The 19224-nt window shown below is 39.8% G+C and overlaps 1 protein-coding gene across 2 annotated transcripts in view; it reads right to left on the reverse strand.

The window, feature by feature from the left end:
- Nucleotides 1–19224, reverse strand: part of LOC133269308 (amine oxidase [flavin-containing] B-like) — a 53694-nt gene that overhangs the window by 23690 nt on the left and 10780 nt on the right. For both annotated transcript variants that reach the window (XM_061453423.1, XM_061453422.1), the window contains exons 2-3: nt 11754–11848; nt 10638–10775 (exon numbers count right to left, since the gene is read on the reverse strand). In XM_061453423.1, coding sequence (XP_061309407.1) covers nt 10638–10775; nt 11754–11848 — 233 coding nt within the window. The remainder of the gene's footprint in view (nt 1–10637; nt 10776–11753; nt 11849–19224) is intronic.

Below are 19224 nucleotides of genomic sequence, written 5' to 3' on the forward strand. Positions count from 1 at the left end.
AAGAAAACATCCCTGTAGATGGATACAAACTCAATGAGTTTGTTTCATCAGAAGCATTTGGTTCCAACATGGACATCTGGGTATTATACGCAGTCTCTTAAACTGAAATACATTTGAACTGGGGCACACCTTCATACTCTGCTGACAAAGGGCTATAACAGAAGAGCAAAACCTCCCAGACTCATTACTTTCCCGCCCCAGGTAGTAACATCTGAACCATGTTGGTAATTACATTTTAGCTTTTTGGGGGCACATTAAAATTCCATAACTAACTATTATGGCAGAAAGAAGTAAGTTTTACCATGTTTTCTTCTTAACACTGGAGACAGCCTTCACTAGTTTAAACACTGCATAGGTATTCCAAAGACAGAGCATATCAGCTTGCTTTTAAGTACCTGGTATTTCCTAGATTTAGGTTTATGAAACAGCATACTGCTGTGCTCAAGAAAACCGGGGCAGCATCAGAATGGGTTATTCCAATTACTGATTTTGTTCCGAGCTTCCTGCTTCTGCCAGAGGCAATCCTAACTGAGTTATCCCCTCTGAGTTAACTCACATCCCACACATTCCCCATGGTGCTTCCTCATGAGTGCACTGCTAAGAGACACACAAAACATATCTTTGTTTTATTATTCTCCTATTTCACTGTGTTTGAACTGCTGAAAGGGAAATCTTGGGTATGTCTCTTGTGCAGAAATCTGGGGTGACAAGCCTCTTAAAGCACAAGAAAAAACTTCAACCTGGAAAAATGGAAAAAAAATCAACGTTAAGGAGTCTCCTATGAAAGTTACTTTGAAAAGCTCCTATGACATTACCTAAGGCCTGATTCTTATTTCCTACACAAACAAAACTCCAACAGCTGTCAATCAGAATTTTGAGAAGAAACGGCAAGACTAGGCTCTACAAAGAAACAAAAATAGCAGCACCAAAGACTGCACATAGCTCTTAGTTTCCAACAAACTGAAAGATTTCAGCTCTACTTCTGATGAATTTGCACCTTTGCAAACACAACAACCTTTGTGATATTTAGGCAAATTTGCCTATTCCTATCACTGAAGAACACACTGAAGAATAGCATTCTCCTTGCTTCCTGGTGCTGTATCATCTCTAAACAAAAACAAGATGCAGATGAAAAATATGCCCTGAAATCCACTAAACATTTCCTTTTCAAATACTTAAATCAGAGCAGTATAAAACCAGCTATTATAACCCCACCTTCTGATCATTTGGCATATTTCAAGACCAGTACTATAATGCTCAGAAGGATTATTTTTTTTTTTTATTTTTTTCCTAGGGCTTAGTGGGATTTAATATAGGCATATATTTTTATTAGAAACGGTTTCATGATGCCACTTGCAATGCCTCTAAAAGCAGAACACCAGCGTCAGCAGTTGGAGGTCTACCTGCTGTTTTATGGGTCACTTGATGCTTACAAAGGCTGCTGCTGCAGTATGGGCTAAAGCATAGTGAAGAAGCTGAAACTGTAAGGAGGAAACTCATGTACCCCAGCTGTCTCAGGAATAAACAAACAGGGAAATGAGAAATCCAGTGCTTGTCACAAATATTGCAATTCCCAATAGATTTTTCTCATCCATCTGCTTCAGATCAAGTGACATTTGGCTTAGTTACACTGGACCCATGCAATATACGTGGTATAGAAATAAACTATCTGCATATATGAGCTCTGTCTCAGGTCAAATAGCTGACATAAGTGGGTTTTTACAGGGAGAAAAAAGCCCCACAGCACAGCAACTTAATATTAGTAGCCCCTTGAATATCAATCCCAGCACTTCAGAGAGCGCAGGGACTGGATGCCACATGCCTCCTCCTGTGAGGTTGACAGTAAGTGAATGGCTAGCTCTGCCAGGAAACATCATCAGTATCTCAATGCACAGTGGGATCTCAGGATAAAGGCTGCTTTTACAGGTACAAGACAACTTCACGGTGCCCTAAACATTATGTAGCCAGGTAGCCTCTGAGTGGGATGCAATAATGGCGAACTGAAGCCCCTGGTGCCAATGATCCATGCATTTTTTATAGTGTGGTATAAACATCTTATAAATATAGTCAGCTTTCATTGGAAGAAACAAGATGGTGTGGTGCATTCTCTGCATCATTGAATGAGCACAGATATTCTCCCAGCTAAATCATCTGAACATTGCAGTAACTGACGCTAACTTCACCAAGATGTCACTCTGCATGTTAATTCAGAGTTACACAGGACACGTAGTGCCCTCTGCTGATTCACAACTACGGTACATCACAAACACCTTGTTCTCTCAACTAAAAATCCTAGTATTGTCATTATTTAAAGCACAGAAATGGTAAGATGCAGAACTGTGAGAAGGAAAACAAGAAACAGGAAAGCATCACTTCAGGTTGTAACTCCGGTAACTCTGTACCTGTCTTTGATATTCAGTTTCTCTTCTTTTGTGGAAAACTATGCTTTTGGTTTGGTTTGTGGGGGATGAGTTTTTTAATCCACAGCATCTAAAAAAATACGGTTTTGGGACTAAGCCTCCTGTGTAATCACAAGTCTCAATAAAAGATGGCAATTAACTGGACCAAGCCAAGAGAGGTACATAAGCCTGCTTAGAAAACTGTAAGAGTGTCAAGCTTCATTAAAGTTTCCTTCTTTGAGAAACTGTTCAGAAGCTCATACACTCAGCTGGTTACTATACTGACAGATATCCTATAAGTAAAAAGATACATAGGTTAGAAAACATAAATGCAGCACAAGAAAATCTGGATAACTAATGGTGCAAACCCACAATATTAAGACACAATAGAATATCCTCTAGATATCTTTCAATATTTGATGTGAGATCATCAGCTGTGAATGCGAGTGTTTTATGAAATTTTGTCAGCAAAAGTAATTCTATTTTAAGTGTAGCATAGACAGACACATTGGCTTGAAACATACATCCTGAAAAGGAAAGAAACTCATTGGGAATGACTTGTTCCTGCCATATTGTAGAAATAAAGCCCATCTTCACTCTGATCTATAAGTCATGCAATCCCTTGAATATGTGTCTTACCCCCCCCCCAAAAAAAAGAAGAATGAGAAAACCAACAACACTGAAGTGATTTAGAAAGGGAAATTGAGGATCTGCCCTGAATTTGAAAGGGAATATATCTATTTGTTCTAATCCACTAAGAAAACAGTTAACTAAATCTCCTCCCTGCAAGAGCAGGATGTTTTCTTTTTTTGGTCACTAAAAAGCATTCAGGTGATTTATGAAGCACATATTTAGACACTTTTTTTCTAAATACTCTTTGAAACCGGGCCTGCATGTATTTTCAACACCTAAATTAAACCTGCCAACAAAGTGGATAAAAGCAGTAAGAAAACTTTTCAGTATTTCTAGAATTAGTCTTGAAACAAACCTTCTTCTCCTCCCAAATATGAATAAATAAATGAAATAAATAAAAACAGGAGAAGAGTTTCATTTGGGAGAAAGCCATCAAATGAGCATCTGCCTATAACATAACCAAGCAGACAGGGTACACAAGCTCTCTCATAACTAAAACATTCTATTTAAAGCAGAAGATAATGTTGGACTCACTTGCTTTGTTCCTGAGATACTCCAGGTTATTAAATTTCTTACCTAAAAAAAAAATCAAACCTTACATAAAATGTTAGAGATGCATGAAACCCAGTATGCTCAACCAGCTGCTCCTGTATGAAATACCGATTTCTCTAATTCTCTTTTTCTATAGACCTCAATTAGCTTCTCAAGGGAAACAATAATTGGTTCTTACAATCAGATGCAATTGAAGCTTTTCTCCCAGCAGCCTGAATTAAACAAGCTAGGTGGAAGCACTGGTCCTCTTCCTTATCTCCTAGGGAACAGACCCTGGGGTCTGGAACAGTTAAGACCAAGGAAGCCTCTTTCTATTCAAATTTAATTAAGAAACACACTTTCTTTCCAGTTCATTTTTCTTACTGCTTTCATTTTCATGCTACCATTAGGTCACACCTGCCAGTTTACCAGTCAATCTTCTTGATCAACAAGACCTTGTTTTACAGCCCCCTTTGACAGAAATCACTTCCCAGATTTACTGTACATAATCTTGATTCTTTTAAGCTGCTGTAATACAAATACTATCAATCTTTTACTTTAAAAGTCCTAATTATGAGTCTCCTTCTTGTAATTACTGCTAGGTGGCTGGCACAGAAAAAGGAAAATGGCCCTTTATTTACAGGGCACGTCCAATAACACTGAAACAAGCCTTTCCTATACTCCTACAAATAACTGCTCTTCATTTAAAGCATGGAGGAGACCCCTTGTGAGAATCTGGAAGATGCTTTCACCAACCTCAGACTATTCAATCCTCAGACTCACTTTTGAGGCTACCAGTGAGTGTGATAAATGATACAGCACCTTGTGACAGGAATGCCTGCATCCTCATATCTAGAAAGAGTCAAAATGAGTGTGCAGTCCAACAATGTCTTGTGAATCTACCAAGGCCCAGTAGCAATTTAAGCATCTTTTAATTTACTTAGCCTCCTTTTAAAGACACCAAATGCCCAGCTTCTTAAAGATTCAGATGTCTTCTTTTCAGCTCCCCAAGTTCTAGCTTACAAATTATCAGCAAAAAGGAGAAAAAAACAAAATATATCATGCCATTTTGCCTTGCTTAAATTGATGGCAACCAAGAGTCTCACAGACTTTTCATTCTCTGACTGCACTCTAATTAAGATATGCAAAGAAAAATGAAGGCATTTTTATCTACTCATTCAAAAATCCATTTAAGCTGTTACACTCTATACTACAGACTATGCCAGGACATAACTGCCCATAGATTTGCAGAAAAGCAGGTCAAAAGCTTAAATAAATCATATTGCTTAGCTTCAGTGCATGTATCACTGATATCACTGAAGAAATACAACTAAATTTTATAATTTTAGATACAGCAGTCACTTGTCCAGCTGCTAATTAAATCCCAATACAACACGACCATCACATTTTTAATTCATGAACAAGAAAGACCACAGCAAACTGCATTTTAATAAGCATAGTAGTGCTGAAAATGAATGACACCCAAGAGGGCTGTAAAATTTTTTTCTGCAGATCTGTTGTAGATCAGTAGGTAACCTGGCAAAATTAGTGCAGATTTGTGGACCTAGTTAAAAGTACTGCACGTGTAAGACTAAACATTCACCTTCAGTGATGTGTTGCAGGCAGGGTTCACATTAACATTCTTCCCAGAGATGCCAATTGCATGAAAGTGGTGCTAAAATTGAAGGGGCCATGACAGGCATTCAGATATCTCCAGCCAGTGCTGCTGGGAGATGAATGAGTGTGAGGGAACTTCATCCTCCTAAGGGGAACTTAATTGAGGTAATGAGGTACTGGCAAGTTACTATGAAGAGCTTGTCTAGTGACTCAGGAGGGAATGCTTCATGTTTCAACCAGCATTTAAACTTGGAAGACCCCCCTGGATGTGCCAAGTGTGCCTTTTGGAGCTAAGGAAACTAGCAGGACTTATCTCAGTTATAACCACATGAGGAATGTTTCAGATGCAACATTATGAGCATAGCTGGCTACCTAAGCCAGCTGTTAGCACTGTCTGCAGTCTGCACTAGGACAACACACAGATTAAAAGGAGTAAGTGTTGTTACCACTTTCTAGCAATGATGCTAGAAATTCCAGAAATCTGGTGAAATTCCAAGATGGATCATGGCATCACCCCGTAGAAAGTTCTAGTGGGAAAAACATCTGTAGAAAAATTACAAGGAGGATTGATGGCAGTGGGGGGGATCTACAATAGATTTATTACTATATTTTGAGAAACAAGCTTTGTTGGTTGAATGTAGCCAGGGAGGACTCTTGTTGCAGTCTATGGTCCTGGGTTTTCATGCAAGCTCTCCATCATCGAAAATGGGATAAGAGGATGTTTAGCTCTTTGCCCTGCACCACAGCAGGACAAAGAGTGGATCACCCTCCATGCATATGAAGGAATCAAGCTCTAAAAAGGTGAATTTGGCAAACCAGTCACACAAAGAAATGTTTGTTTACATAGATTTAGGGTAGCAGAGTAAACCAGTTCTACAGTTATCTTACTTAGCAAAGGAATCTGTGTTACATTTTATAACATTGGCTAACATCGGCAAGTTTGTGTTTTAAAAGGCAGGAACTTTCCATGGCTATTGGGATGCACAAAAGTGAATTGCAATTTTAATTAACAAAAAAAAAAAAAAAAAAAAGAAAGAAAAGTTGATAATTAAAGCCTCAAAACAATCTACCTGCTTTCATATTTCAAAACTTCTTTCCAGGGCCTATTGTGTGGCATAGGTAAAAATTACCTAGACTATATTTAGACTAAATTACCTAGACTATACTGTGGCTTGTTTTTCTGAACCAAAAGCTGTTGTTTTGGTGAGGAAAGCAAACATCACCAGTCAAAATTTGAAATCTACCTATCTAAGGTAGGGTCCTGAATCCTCTCTTGGGCAGCTAAGGAAAAGTTACCTTATTTTAAGCAATGTTTTACTTCTACCTACCAGTCCAATGGAAACACTGGTATAAGATGATGACTTCTCAGATAGTTCTGCTTTTGCTTCTTAAATCTGGATGATGAACCTAACTTCAGTTATGTTACTGAAAAGCAATGGCGTTCAGACAGCAATTTACCCAAATACTACTTGCAGAGCTATACTAATTCTCTCACTAGAGGCTGATGAACCAGTATTTATACAAATGAAAAGAACATACTGATCTCCTTTCAAAGACCATGAAAAAGGCTGCTTAATAAGTGGAGGAAAAAAAAAGTGTAGGGTAAGAAATATAATTTTGAGTTTCTGTGAAGATATCACACACAATATAAGTGAGACCAAAAATAATCTCAAAATAGAACCTGACATTAAAAAAGATTAAAGGGGGGGAAAAAAAACACACAACCCAATCAAGTGGGTAAAGCCTAATTAGCAGAGACCCACCCAGAGATCAGCAAAATGCATTCTTTTCATTTTGTAGTATAAAGAAGCTGCATATATTACTTGTATTAAAAAGCCTCTAAAATGAATTTAATTAACTATGAAAGGCTTGATTTTGCCTTTGGGTATATGTAAAAACAGCAGCCAATTTTACAAGATGCACTGTGATGCCTGCTTATATAGCAAGAGAAGAATTAAAACCTTCAGATTTCACTGCCTCTGAGTTCAGAGAATTTTGTGGTCCAGAATTTAATTATATTTGGCCATAGTCACAAAGCTTGGGTTAGCATGTGAATTCAAACTCACACAGTGGCAACAAACCTTTGCCTATTTTAGAGTCTGGTTTGCAAGCCATGACTTGAGAGTACCACTTAGATTTCAGGGAGCACAAAAGAGCATTGTCAATTTGCAGGTAAAGTACAGACAAGCCCCATGGCTGAGAGACCTGTAAGGAATGTATTACAGATATGTGAAATACAAAAGGCAAAAGATTATTATGCTAAACTGGCCACACAACTATGCATATGTCTGCTACACAGTGCTCATGGTCCAATACTGTATTTTAACTTCGACTATATTGATTATTTTCCACAGTTGCAGAAACAGATAAGAAAAAAAAAAAGGAAGTAAAAGTTTTAAAATTAATGCAATTAGGAAAGTCAAAGGAGATTCTACTGACTGGAATATAACCCTTCTTTACTGCCTGCTTGGTTACCAGGGAGTCCTGCTGTCACTCACCCCTCTCCCTCCTCTCTTCAGGAGCTCTCCTACAGGCAGTTTGCCACACTGGGAGCCTGAGGCTACAAGCTCTGCCTGAATCCAACCTGCAGGCTCTTTGCATGCCTTGGGAGCACCTCAGCCAGCATCTCTCTCCTTGGAGACTTTCCACACTTGATTGGGAATGGCCCCAGGGAACATGATCTAACTATGAGGTAGACACTGCTCCAAGACCAGGGTGGAGTAGGAGCCTCCAAGGGCAACTTTTTCCATGTAACGTGTAGTGCCAATCTCACACATGCCTGCCAGCACTCAGACCAATCCATTTGCCTGTATCAAATTGCTACAGATGCTCCATTCCTCTGGCATATCTATGAGCATTTCTCAATAGGTCTTACCACAGGCCTATGAGTGCTGTAGCAAGTCCAAGCCCCCAACCTTCCTCACAGCTACCCCGGGATCTCTTTCACAGATGCAGACATTAACCGAAGTAGCAAGCACTCAGTATCTTCAGGCTTGGATGGCCAGAATGCCTCCAGGAGCAGAGTGGTTTCACCTACCTCTGGATTTCTGGATACAAGTCACATTACTGCATTCCCTGGACTTATCCCCTAATGCCTTAGTGTCCCAGTTCAAGGCTGTTTATACACCCAGCATACAGACATGCCCCTCTCCCAGCCTGGGATATGACCCTGAATGCCAGCAAGTCCTATCAGTGCTGGGTAGAGAGGAAAGCTGAGAGCCTCGACTCCCCACCTCTGGCAACTCATTCAATAAGACACCTGTGGTCAAGGGAGGGACAGATTGCCCTTGGCAAGAACCCAAACTCCTGTGGCATTCTCCATTTTCCTCACTGTAAATGCCTACAGCAAAACAAAAGACTATTTCAACCAGCATAGTAATACCAGTATTTCCCCATAAGCTGGCTCTTAGAGATCCTAAAAGAAAGTGAGGTCTGGCTTACCAAACAAGCAGCATGCTTGACTGGCTGCTGAAAATAAGGCAGGCCCACATGTCAGCTTCACCTTTGGCTTCAGTGACTTCTGATAGCATTTTGGATTGCTCCCATGCTAGGATAGTAAGGTTGTACTGAAAGCTGGTCACACTGACTGGCCATGTCAACTGTCTTCTACCATTGAGGTTTTCCCTCATGGCATGACCTCCTATTGCTACTGAGAAGACTCTGAAGGTTAATAGTGTGAACAAGCAAAATATCTGGCTTTGAGGGTGGTATCAAAGGTATACAAAACAGAACAGCATGGATGTACCACCAGTTCTACCACAGCAGAAGTAGTTGTGGACAGTCAGCACAGCAAAACACTTTGAGAACATCTTTTTCATAACAATTGAGTGGAAAAAATATTGGAAAACATATGACAGAGCAATCTTTTCTCTATTGCTATTTTTAAATCTGTCTACATTTTCTTTAACCTTTGATCAAACAACAACTACCATCTGGCAAATATTTTGCCAGTCATTGCACAATGGCTTTTCACAAGCATATAATCATAGAATAGTTAGGGTTGGAAAGGACCTTGAGATCACCTACTTACAACCCCCCTGCCATGGGCAGGGACACCTCACACTAAACCATATCACCCAAGGCTCTGTCCAACCTGGCCTTGAACGCTGTCAGGGATGGAGCATTCACAGCTTCCCTGGGAAACCCATTCCAGTGCCTCACCACTCTTACAGTAAAGAACTTCTTCCTTATATCCAATCTAAACTTCCCCTGTTTAAGTTTTAACCCGTTACCCCTTGTCCTATCACTACAGTCCCTAATGAAGAGTCCCTCCCCAGCATCCCTATAGGCCCCTTTCAGTTACTGGAAAGCTGCTAGGAGGTCTCCACGCAGCCTTCTCTTCTCCAGGCTGAACAACCCCAACTTTCTCAGCCTATCTTCATACGGGAGGTGCTCCAGTCCCCTGATCGTCCTCGAGGCCCTCCTATGGATTTGTTCCAACAGTTCCATGTCCTTTTTATGTTGAGGACACCAGAACTGCACGCAGTACTCCAAGTGAGGTCTCACGAGAGCTGAGTAGAAGGAAACTCAATATTAATTTCCTCAGGACTAACTTAGAAAGTTTCCCTCCTGAGGGAATGCAACACTGCTCTCTATCAGAAAAGGAGAAGGGATGCTCTTTTGGAGAAAGTACAGTACTAATGCTGAGAATTAGTGGGCTTTTTAACAGCTCCACCATAGCTGTCCTGTTTCAGATCATAAACAGATTGTTTCGCTCTGTCCCCACAAGACTGCTTGCTTCCGGTAGTCTTTTGCAATTACTATCACAATACCTTTTCCTACTCTGCATGATGTTCCCCATCAGCAAAAACAGACTTAAACTCTCATGCTTCTTTCAGTAAGAATAGTACTTGTCACTGGTTTAGGAGGCCCATCCTGCAAAACTTTCAGCTTGATTAAAGACACTTTTGGGACTTCTGAAACAGACTTTCAGAAACTTCAGGCAGTATATTTGAGAGCTGACCTGTACAGAAGAGTCTCAGTTGTACTGTTCATAAACAGTTAATATTTTTGAAAGCTTTTATATAAGAGCTCAGACCCGAACCAAGGCTTCAGCAAACAGGATGTATCTACAGGGTACATGCATAGATGTGCATGCATATAGTAATCTGTATGAGTTCTTCATTACCAGCATAGAGTCATAGAGTCATAGAATAGCTTGGGTTGGAAGGGATCTTCAGAGGTCATCTAGTCCAACCCCTTGCAATAAGCAGAGACATCTTCACCTAGATCAGGCAGCCCAGAACCACATCCAGCCTGGCTTTGAATGTCTCGAGGGATGGTGCATCTACCACCTCTCTGGGCAACCTGTATGAGTATTTTACCACCCTCATTGTACAGAATTTTTTCAATGCATACTTAAATATGTATGCTCCACTGTAGCATGGATGAAAAGCAATGAGAAAGGAGATCGCTACAAGTTGCCTGTTTTCAGCAGCATGCTTGAGAGCATCTTACCTTGACATGATGTATCAGGTGCTCCACTTCGTTCACTTTATACGTCTCTATTCCTAATTCTTTAGATAACCGCAGGAGACGATTTTGTGTTGGTCCCACATAAGCTCCTCCAAGGTCCACATATTTAACTTGCTTATTCTAGTTTATCACAGACAACACACAAGAGGTGAAAAAAAATGTGGGGGAAGGATTAGAAAAAAAAAAATATATAAGCCCTTTGTAAACAGCACACAAGCTAAAAAAGCAATAAAAAATAATTCTTTAAATTAAACACTACCAGAGCATTTTAGCAAGATTCCTCTCCCCATGGAAAACTTTAATCCTTTGGTAGAGTTCTGATTTGGCAATAACTGAGAATCTTGGGTAAGGATCATAACCATCTCAGTTAGCCTGGTATTACATTACAGCCTTAACAAAAATGATAGGAAAGAGTCTGACAGGCAGAGAGAGAAGAAGAGGATCAGAGAAATCTGCGCAGTTCCTACTCAGGCATCACAGCAACAACTAGTTCAAAACAGACCGTACTAGGAAGTAGCACAGGTAAGATATTCTAACGAGCAGAGAGGAAGGGGGTATCCCAGGTAACGTTAGGGCAGAAAGTAAAGAAGTGAAGGAAGTCATGCTGGTACTAGTTCCCAGCCACCCTTGCCATTCCTTTAGCCTACATGATGCCTTGCATTGCTTGTTACAATTTTGCTGAAGGCTCTTCACGGCGTGGTTGGCCTTAGGGGTGTTTCTCTCATAGAGATTTCTCCAGTGCTGCTCTCTGGCAAATTATTTTGAAACTTAGCTAATAATGTTCTCTTTCCCAGAGGAAAGAACTGATGATGCCAGAGCCTGCAGATCACATGGAAGTATTCTGTCCCCACCATCATGCCAGTCTTTCCCTACTCTTGCTGGTACAACATCAGTAAATTTCCCACCTCCTAGTGCTCTAGAAATTTTCCCTCAAGTAGGTGCTCTAGCTGTAAAGACAAATACATTTATGTACACTACTCATATACTATACTATAGTATACATATATATACCTACATCATACATGTGTACACTATATGTACATATGATATATCCTTTATGTATGCATATGTAATATAAATGGGTTTGGAGATAGTTACCCTTACAGTGAAAGTTCTTCCACCAACCCTGTCATTGGCTTCCAGCAACACCACATTCAAGCCTGACTCAGTCAGCAGTTTGGCTGCTGAGAGACCTAAAAGATAAAAGAAAAACAATTAGACGATACTTCTGTACATGCACCCCATGGCTTTTGTGACTTTACATGTAAACTCACACAACTGCCCATCCAAATCCTGAATATTTCATTCAAGCACTTTGCCAGGGGGTGAGATGAAGATGGTATAACCAAAAAAAAAAACCAAAAACCCCAGACAAAAACCAACCCACCAAAAAACCAAAACAACAAAAAAACCCAATCAAACAAAGAAAACCAACACCCCAAACAAAACCAAACCAAAGCAATAATCAGGAAATGGAACTGAAGTCATATATTTAAAAAAATTGTGGTCAAGTTTTACATGTGCTGAGCACCTTTTACACCACATACTCAGCTTTTCTGATGCATACGCCAGCACTTGTGATAGTCCTCCAGCCAGGTGAAAATTTGGCTCCTTTTTTTCTTTCCTAAATTTCTGTTTTCTAACATCAGCACATCATCTTTTATAACTCAAACAAGAAAAGGAAGTGGAGTTTTATTAGGACTGTCCTAAATGTCAAATGTTTTCCTGAAGCTTGCTGTATGTGTTTGCTTTCCAGCTCTGAATATTTTGATGCACATTAGCAAAGTTCCCACACAGTCAGTTCACAGGTTTCTTCTCCAGAAGAGCACATGGTCTGATTCAGAAGACACATAACAGGCACTTATGTATGGGTAAGTCTGCCTCAAAAATTTCATTCCTTGGCCATTTTCTTCATACAGATTTATCTCCATCTTGCAACTCTTGAAGCTGAGACACCAAGAGAAGGAACAATGGGAATGTAGGAGGGAACATCTCATTTTAGTTCTGATGTCATAGACCCCCACAATTGCAGAGGAAAATATTAGCTCAGGTACTGCAGCAAGTGTGTCAAGACACTACTGGAATGAAGGGAACTAGAAAAGGTGCACAGCATGGAGGGAACACAGTATGCAACCTCTCAATTTCTTATGATCATCTCTGCCTTTTACTTCAAAACCCAAACTGAGGTTTGTATAAACGGGGATTCTTACTTTGTCCATGTGAGTGATTTTCTGGTGGGACGTCAAGAGTTATACTCTAGGGAGCTGCATCATCCTCTTGGAATGATGGGGTGTGTTGAATACAGTTCAGGACAAGCCAGGCTAGAAGCCACACTCACATATCATAACTTAGCTATCCTTTCTGGCTCTTTGCCTAGTCACCATCAGAAGGCGATCAGCTTCCATTCTGTGTCCTAGTACATGCAGTTTTTGAGGAAGAGCTGTCCAAGCAGATTGTTCCAAGCCTAAGGCAGCCATGGAAGAAATAGCAAAAGTGCTGGCAAGAAAAGCAGATGGCCAAAGCTAGCATGGCAGGACTGAATGAAATGATAATGAAAAACAAATAGCAGCCCTAGATAGAGAAAGAGTATTAATGAGAGCTACAAAAGGTGATGACCAGGATGTTCTGTAGCAACTAGTGACTTGGGAATAGAAGAACCAGGTCTAGCAGATGTTTCCATTAAAAGGTCAACTGTCCTGATTTTATTTCTAGCTTCATGGGTTTATTTATCCTGGGTTTTCATAAGTGTTAGTGAGAAAACCAGTAATGACACTGATAGAGGTCCTTCCATACTTCCTGATTAAGGAAATTGCATTGCAGAAACATCTGGCTGGATCAATGGCCTTGACTACACTCACAAATATTTGAAGGTATCAAGGAAGAAAAAGATACAGCAGTCATGTTACACAAACACAGACCATCCCTGCAAACAACCTGCAAAAAGAGATTGTCTCCTGAAAGAAAAATAGACAACAAAACAGCTTACCACTTAAAGGAAAATTAAAAGAAAAAAAGAAAGAAGCTTCTCTTTTTTAAAAGACAAATATTTCATCAGTTGGGAGAGGATCAATAGTAGTTATTAATAAATTACAGAAGGAGTACATAATCTGAAAGCTGTTGTCACCTCAGGTTTCCATTGGCTTATCATGCTAACAGATATTGACTAATCAATTACTATTATTCAGTTACCAACACTGATTAAGGAATATGAGATTTGACTTTCTTTATTAAAACCTAATGAATAAACATTTCACTACATCTGGGAACAAAGGCAGTTTATTCCCAGGATCTGAATAAACAGAGAAGCTTGTGAAAGGATAACTCTAGACTCAGCTGAAAAACAGCTGATGCTCAGTGGTCAGCCCAGATACCATCTCCTTGTTTCCTGACGTATCTTTCATGCACCTTACTGCATCAACCCACTATTTACTCCCTGCTGTTTATTTTGGGGCATGTGTCACCTTCCCCCACCCTCCATCCCCACCCAAAGATTTGCAGATGCACCCATTAGAGATGGATAATAGTTTACTCTTTCCTGATGCAAATACATAAATATCCAACCAAGTGTTGCCTTATGCCAATTCTCTAGCAGGTCAGATCCCTGTAGGCAGAGGGATGTGTCCCTGGAGCATGATTCCATAGTTGCAGTCTAGAGGGTTCCCAACCTAAGCGCCACCTGACCACTTCTTTTCAAGGGCTGGTGGTCCACCTCCTTCTCTCACCTACATGATAGCTCTGTTCTTGTACACAGTTTTCTGGAGAACTTACACAGATAATTGCTGACAAAGATGGGGAATACAGACGATCTCTAGCTCCTCCTCTCCTTCATCACAAACATGTAACTGGAGAAAAAGGTGGATTAAGGGAAGGCAGAGGCCCAATAGGGTCAAATGACACAGCGAAGGACCAGATTATGTCTCAAAGCATGCACAGTACAGGATAAGGCAAGACTGTGGTCACAGATACCACATTACAGTGCAATATTGACAGGTGGGAATGTTGCTAGTTTTGGTATCTCGCACACTTGGAATCACAGTATTGTCACATCACCCTGTACCTGTTCCCTGGAGCTGGACTCAAGACCCCAGATGGGCTATTGGATAAACACAGCCAGATGACTGGATGCTGTGGAGGAAAAGTTCAAGCCGAGTGGTAAAAGGACATATAAGGCATCAGGAACAGTAACAAAAACATATTAAAATGGAAATGAATACTAGCACATGAATATTGGGGCTCTAGGTTGAGGTTTGCTTTTCAGAAATGAAACACTGCTGCAAGAAACTCCTACAAATCACAACCTCTTTTTTTGGCAAAGGTCAGACTGTCCCCTCTCTACTTAATACTACAATTGTCATACACAGAGCATGCACGAAGCCTGAGAAGCAAAGCCTGAAAAAATCTTTCATACATGATGTAAGATCTCCTCTTCAGAGGTTTAACCCTTCACAAGTTTCACATTTCAGCACTGCCACGGGCTTACCTCTCACTCTCTTTCGCATCACCTACCAAAAGGTTTATCTTCAACATTGTCCCATTCCTCACAAGTGAGCAGTCACATTCAAATATAAAGTTCATTCAAAAAACATGACTGATGCCTATTTCGTGTATAATGTTTTGTCACCAAGTGGCACTTTCACTTCCTTCCCAAGACCTTTTAAACAGAAATATAGGGGCTCAATCACTTTTGCCACCACTTTGCAGTAATTGGGTCCAGTTTCCACTGGAAGACTTCTTCAAGGGGCAACAGAGAGGCACATACATATATATGTGCAGATAATTCATGCAAACAAAGAAGCAAAGATGATAAGTCTTATTTAAAGCCCTAGGCTGAAAATACCATTGTGCTTAGAGGATGTTCAACCAGGCAAGACTTCATCTGTTACCATGGCAACCCAGTACCCAGCCGCAGCCACTCAGAGATGCTGGTGAGAGATTGCCTCCCCCAGAATTTTATAATGCAAGTTCAAGCCATGAAAATCAGTTTTTCATCATGCAGCATTCTGCATTCACACAGATCTTACCTATACGTAATAATGAGTTCACCTTCAGTTCCAACTTCTTTCTTGTTTGGTAACTCTGTACCTGCTAAACATCCTTAATTGTATCATTTGACTAAACAGCTTCATTACAACATCACTTCCTACCATTAACAGCTTTCTTGGAGTAAGAGAACAAATAATTCATATTTTTTTAATATTTTTTTAAAGAGAAAAAATTTAAATTTCTGTGCTAGGGCAGAATTCAAATTCGCATTTGGACTGACAAATGTGATGAGTCACGTTTCTCATCTGACTCCCTGCTTCAGTGAAGCCTCCCAACCAAACACATCTGACTACCTAAAAAAAACATTTTAAAATAGATTTTTTAAAATCTGATTGAGAGGTTTTTTTTAACACCAGTCTGATTCTGCCTGGAATCAACAAATTTACTGAGATACCCTTTTAACCTTAGCATTTCCACAAAGATTTCTCTAGGAAGGACTCAATTGGAAGTTATATCTCTGATACTTCTCTAAACAATACTTGCGTCTTCTTCCACCTAGGTTTCCTTTTTTTGTTTGTTTGTTTTTTCCAAGGATATTTCTGTCATTCTCTGGATGGCAATTACCTGGAATTCCCCACAGTTCCTGATGTAATTTCTCTGTATTATTCATTACTTTATCATGTTCCCCCATAATTATTAACTCCCTTTTAAGAACAAAAGAAAAATTCTCGTATATATGAAATCATAAAAATCATCTACAAATTCTAAATTCTAATACATGTAGGGAGCAAAGAAAGAGCCTTTAAGCTGCTGGCGTTCATTTAACATCTTCCAAGATGGCTGTCAAAAAATTATTTACTTTATAACCTTAAATTTTTTTCTCCCCAACTAAAATTTTCATTTTGAACAAGCAGAAAGGCCTCCATCATACCACGCTAACTTGCTGGTCTTACTGCAGAACTTACATGTCTCACACCTGGACTTCCTTAGATGTATGAAATTTGCTGGTATTTATTTCCCCTCCTGTTTATTTATTTATTTTTACACTAAAGAGATGTTTACGAAGTACTTCCCAGGGGAGTTCTAGTGTTTGCAACAGATGCCCTCCAGTGGGGCTCTGCATACAGACATTGGCTATACATGTAGATTAGAAACATCCAACCCTTAAAAGAGGTACAGAACTGATTTTTACTTTTGTTGTGCCTTCACAACTTGAATGTTCAGGTGTGAACAAGCTCTATACTGGCTCGGTTAACTGCTGACAGCATCCCTCTTGATATCATGTGTTCAAGCAGGAGCTAACACCTTGTTTTCCCAGTGTATTTGCAAGAGCAGCAGCTGCACTGCCAGTCATCCTCCATGCAGTCAGCAATGCCTGCGTGAGAAGTGGCTGCTGTACTATACCTTGTAAATAAAGCCAAAACTGACAAGCTTCTTCAGGACTTTTTCCTTGCTCTCAACCTGTTCATCCACATGTAAATCCTGTCTACAGAGACATCAGGTAGCAGATGCTTCTCTACCCTGAGCAGTGAGTAGAACAGCCTGCAGCACTGAAGTCTGAGCCTGACCACAGCAGTGGGGTCCAGGACAGTAAACAAACATAGCACAAGGCTCAACATGAGGATCCGGCACAAAATGAACTTTGGAAATGGCATATGCTTTAGGCTGCAGAACAAGCACAGTCCTCTGCCCTGGGGTTAATGGAGAAATTGTGACATGCAAAAATGTTTCACAAGACTGATAGCACAAAAAAGGAAACATACCCTAATTCATTATATGCAAGCAAGTAACGGTTAAGTTCAGGGTCACTAAGGTAAATTAAAACAAGTATTTCTTAATGCAAGCACTCAAGAACTTTAGTCAGACCACCTTTGCCTTAACGTCTTGAAGCTGTTATTTTAGAAATTGCAAGATTCTCCTTGATCTTAGTCTCATTTTGACCAGACGAATCAGGAATTTAATTTCTTAAAGAAAGTGATGAGTCTCACAAAAATCACAAAGCCTGAAGTAGCAGAAATGTTGAAAAAAACCCCACCAAACTCAACAAAACAGCAAATTGGCCTGAAACTACAAAAAGTTACAGAAGCTGGCGTTGCTGGGGAATCACATGTGAAACAACTTCCCCCATTATTAGATGCCTTCACACAGTAACCGTTACCTACCACCACTGATGCTTAGAAATACATACAAAATGCATAGAGCAAATAAATGAGCTTGGCCAAACTGCTGCACTGTTCCTAGTGAAACAAAACCCATCTGTCTTAACACTACAGAACTTTTGAGGAAAACCCCTTTGTTAGTGGTCAACACAGTAGCATTGTTTGACCCAAAGAAATAAGAAGAAATAAAGAGGAATATACCCCTAGCTGTTGAGGTAAACTGTGAGGGAAGCAGAAAAAACACTCCTTTGGCCAGGAATATTCTCTGGATCAGTTCCTAGCATCTAATAAATAGCTAAGTTAATAAAAGAATCCTAATTGATGTTGCTTACGCCAAATTACTTTCAAATTCAAATAAAACCCCTTTTTCTTTATACTCAGTGTTCTCTGACCTCATTTTAAGAGATATCACAAAACCATCCAGTTAGTTCAATGCCATTAGCGTAATACTGTTTGCTTACTGTTGCAATACTGAAGGGATGGAGGACAGAACCCGAGAAAAGGCATGTTACTATGTTGCAGCTAAGCTGCTATTTTGCACGGGTGGGTTTTCTTCTTCAAGTCTTCCATGGTTTCTTTATTACATTACTGTGTTAGAAACTGCAATTTAATAGCATTGCTTTTGTTTGTGTTGCTCTAATGAACATAATCTGATTACTGCTCTGCCACTGAGAGACTGAACCTGGCACTGGTCACCTTTACCTTTGTCACTCATCATTAGGCAGCTAAGTCGTTTTTATTGAAATAATGGCTTAAGACAATAATGCCTGTAAGGCATTATAGATGAGGATTGTAAACAAAATAAAAAAGAAAACAACAACAAAAAAGCAAAATCAATATTTGCTCAGGTCTGGGTGAGTTAAAGTGGTACAGGCATTTTTCGTAACTTCACATTATGGAAAGGTTAAGGGATTTTGCTCTGGAGAAAAATAAATTTATAAACTTATGTTTTTATTTATAAATTGAAGGGACATGCTCAGAGTTACAATGGGAGCACTACAACAGAGATAGCTAATTGCACACTCCCTGAAACTCCATTCACATCAGGCTGGCACACTGCTATCAAAAATAGTGAACATGTACAATAGTTAGTATTCCTGGTTCATTGTTTTCTTAGTCCTCTGCAAAACAAGGCACACAGCATCAAGACTACTCCAAGAATTGTCTAGGTGACGATACTTTTTAAACACAAAGGACTATAGGAACAAGATAGTGAAAAACCAACAATATTTTTTATTAACTTAGCCCTTCACCTACAGTCATATGCTTTCAGGGTGAAGGTAATCTTTTAACTTCAATAATTTGGGCCACCGTTGCAAAGGTACTTCAGATATCTGACTCAATCTCATGGAAGAAAGACAAAAATATAGTTCAGAACCTAAAAACGTGGTAAAGCTAGGTCTCTAAATTGTCACTCTTGGTTATTC

Source organism: Pezoporus flaviventris, unplaced genomic scaffold (assembly GCF_033815535.1).
Source record: "Pezoporus flaviventris isolate CSIRO_AGI_PZ_B2104156 unplaced genomic scaffold, CSIRO_AGI_Pfla_v1 ptg000015l, whole genome shotgun sequence".
NCBI lineage: Eukaryota > Metazoa > Chordata > Aves > Psittaciformes > Psittacidae > Pezoporus > Pezoporus flaviventris.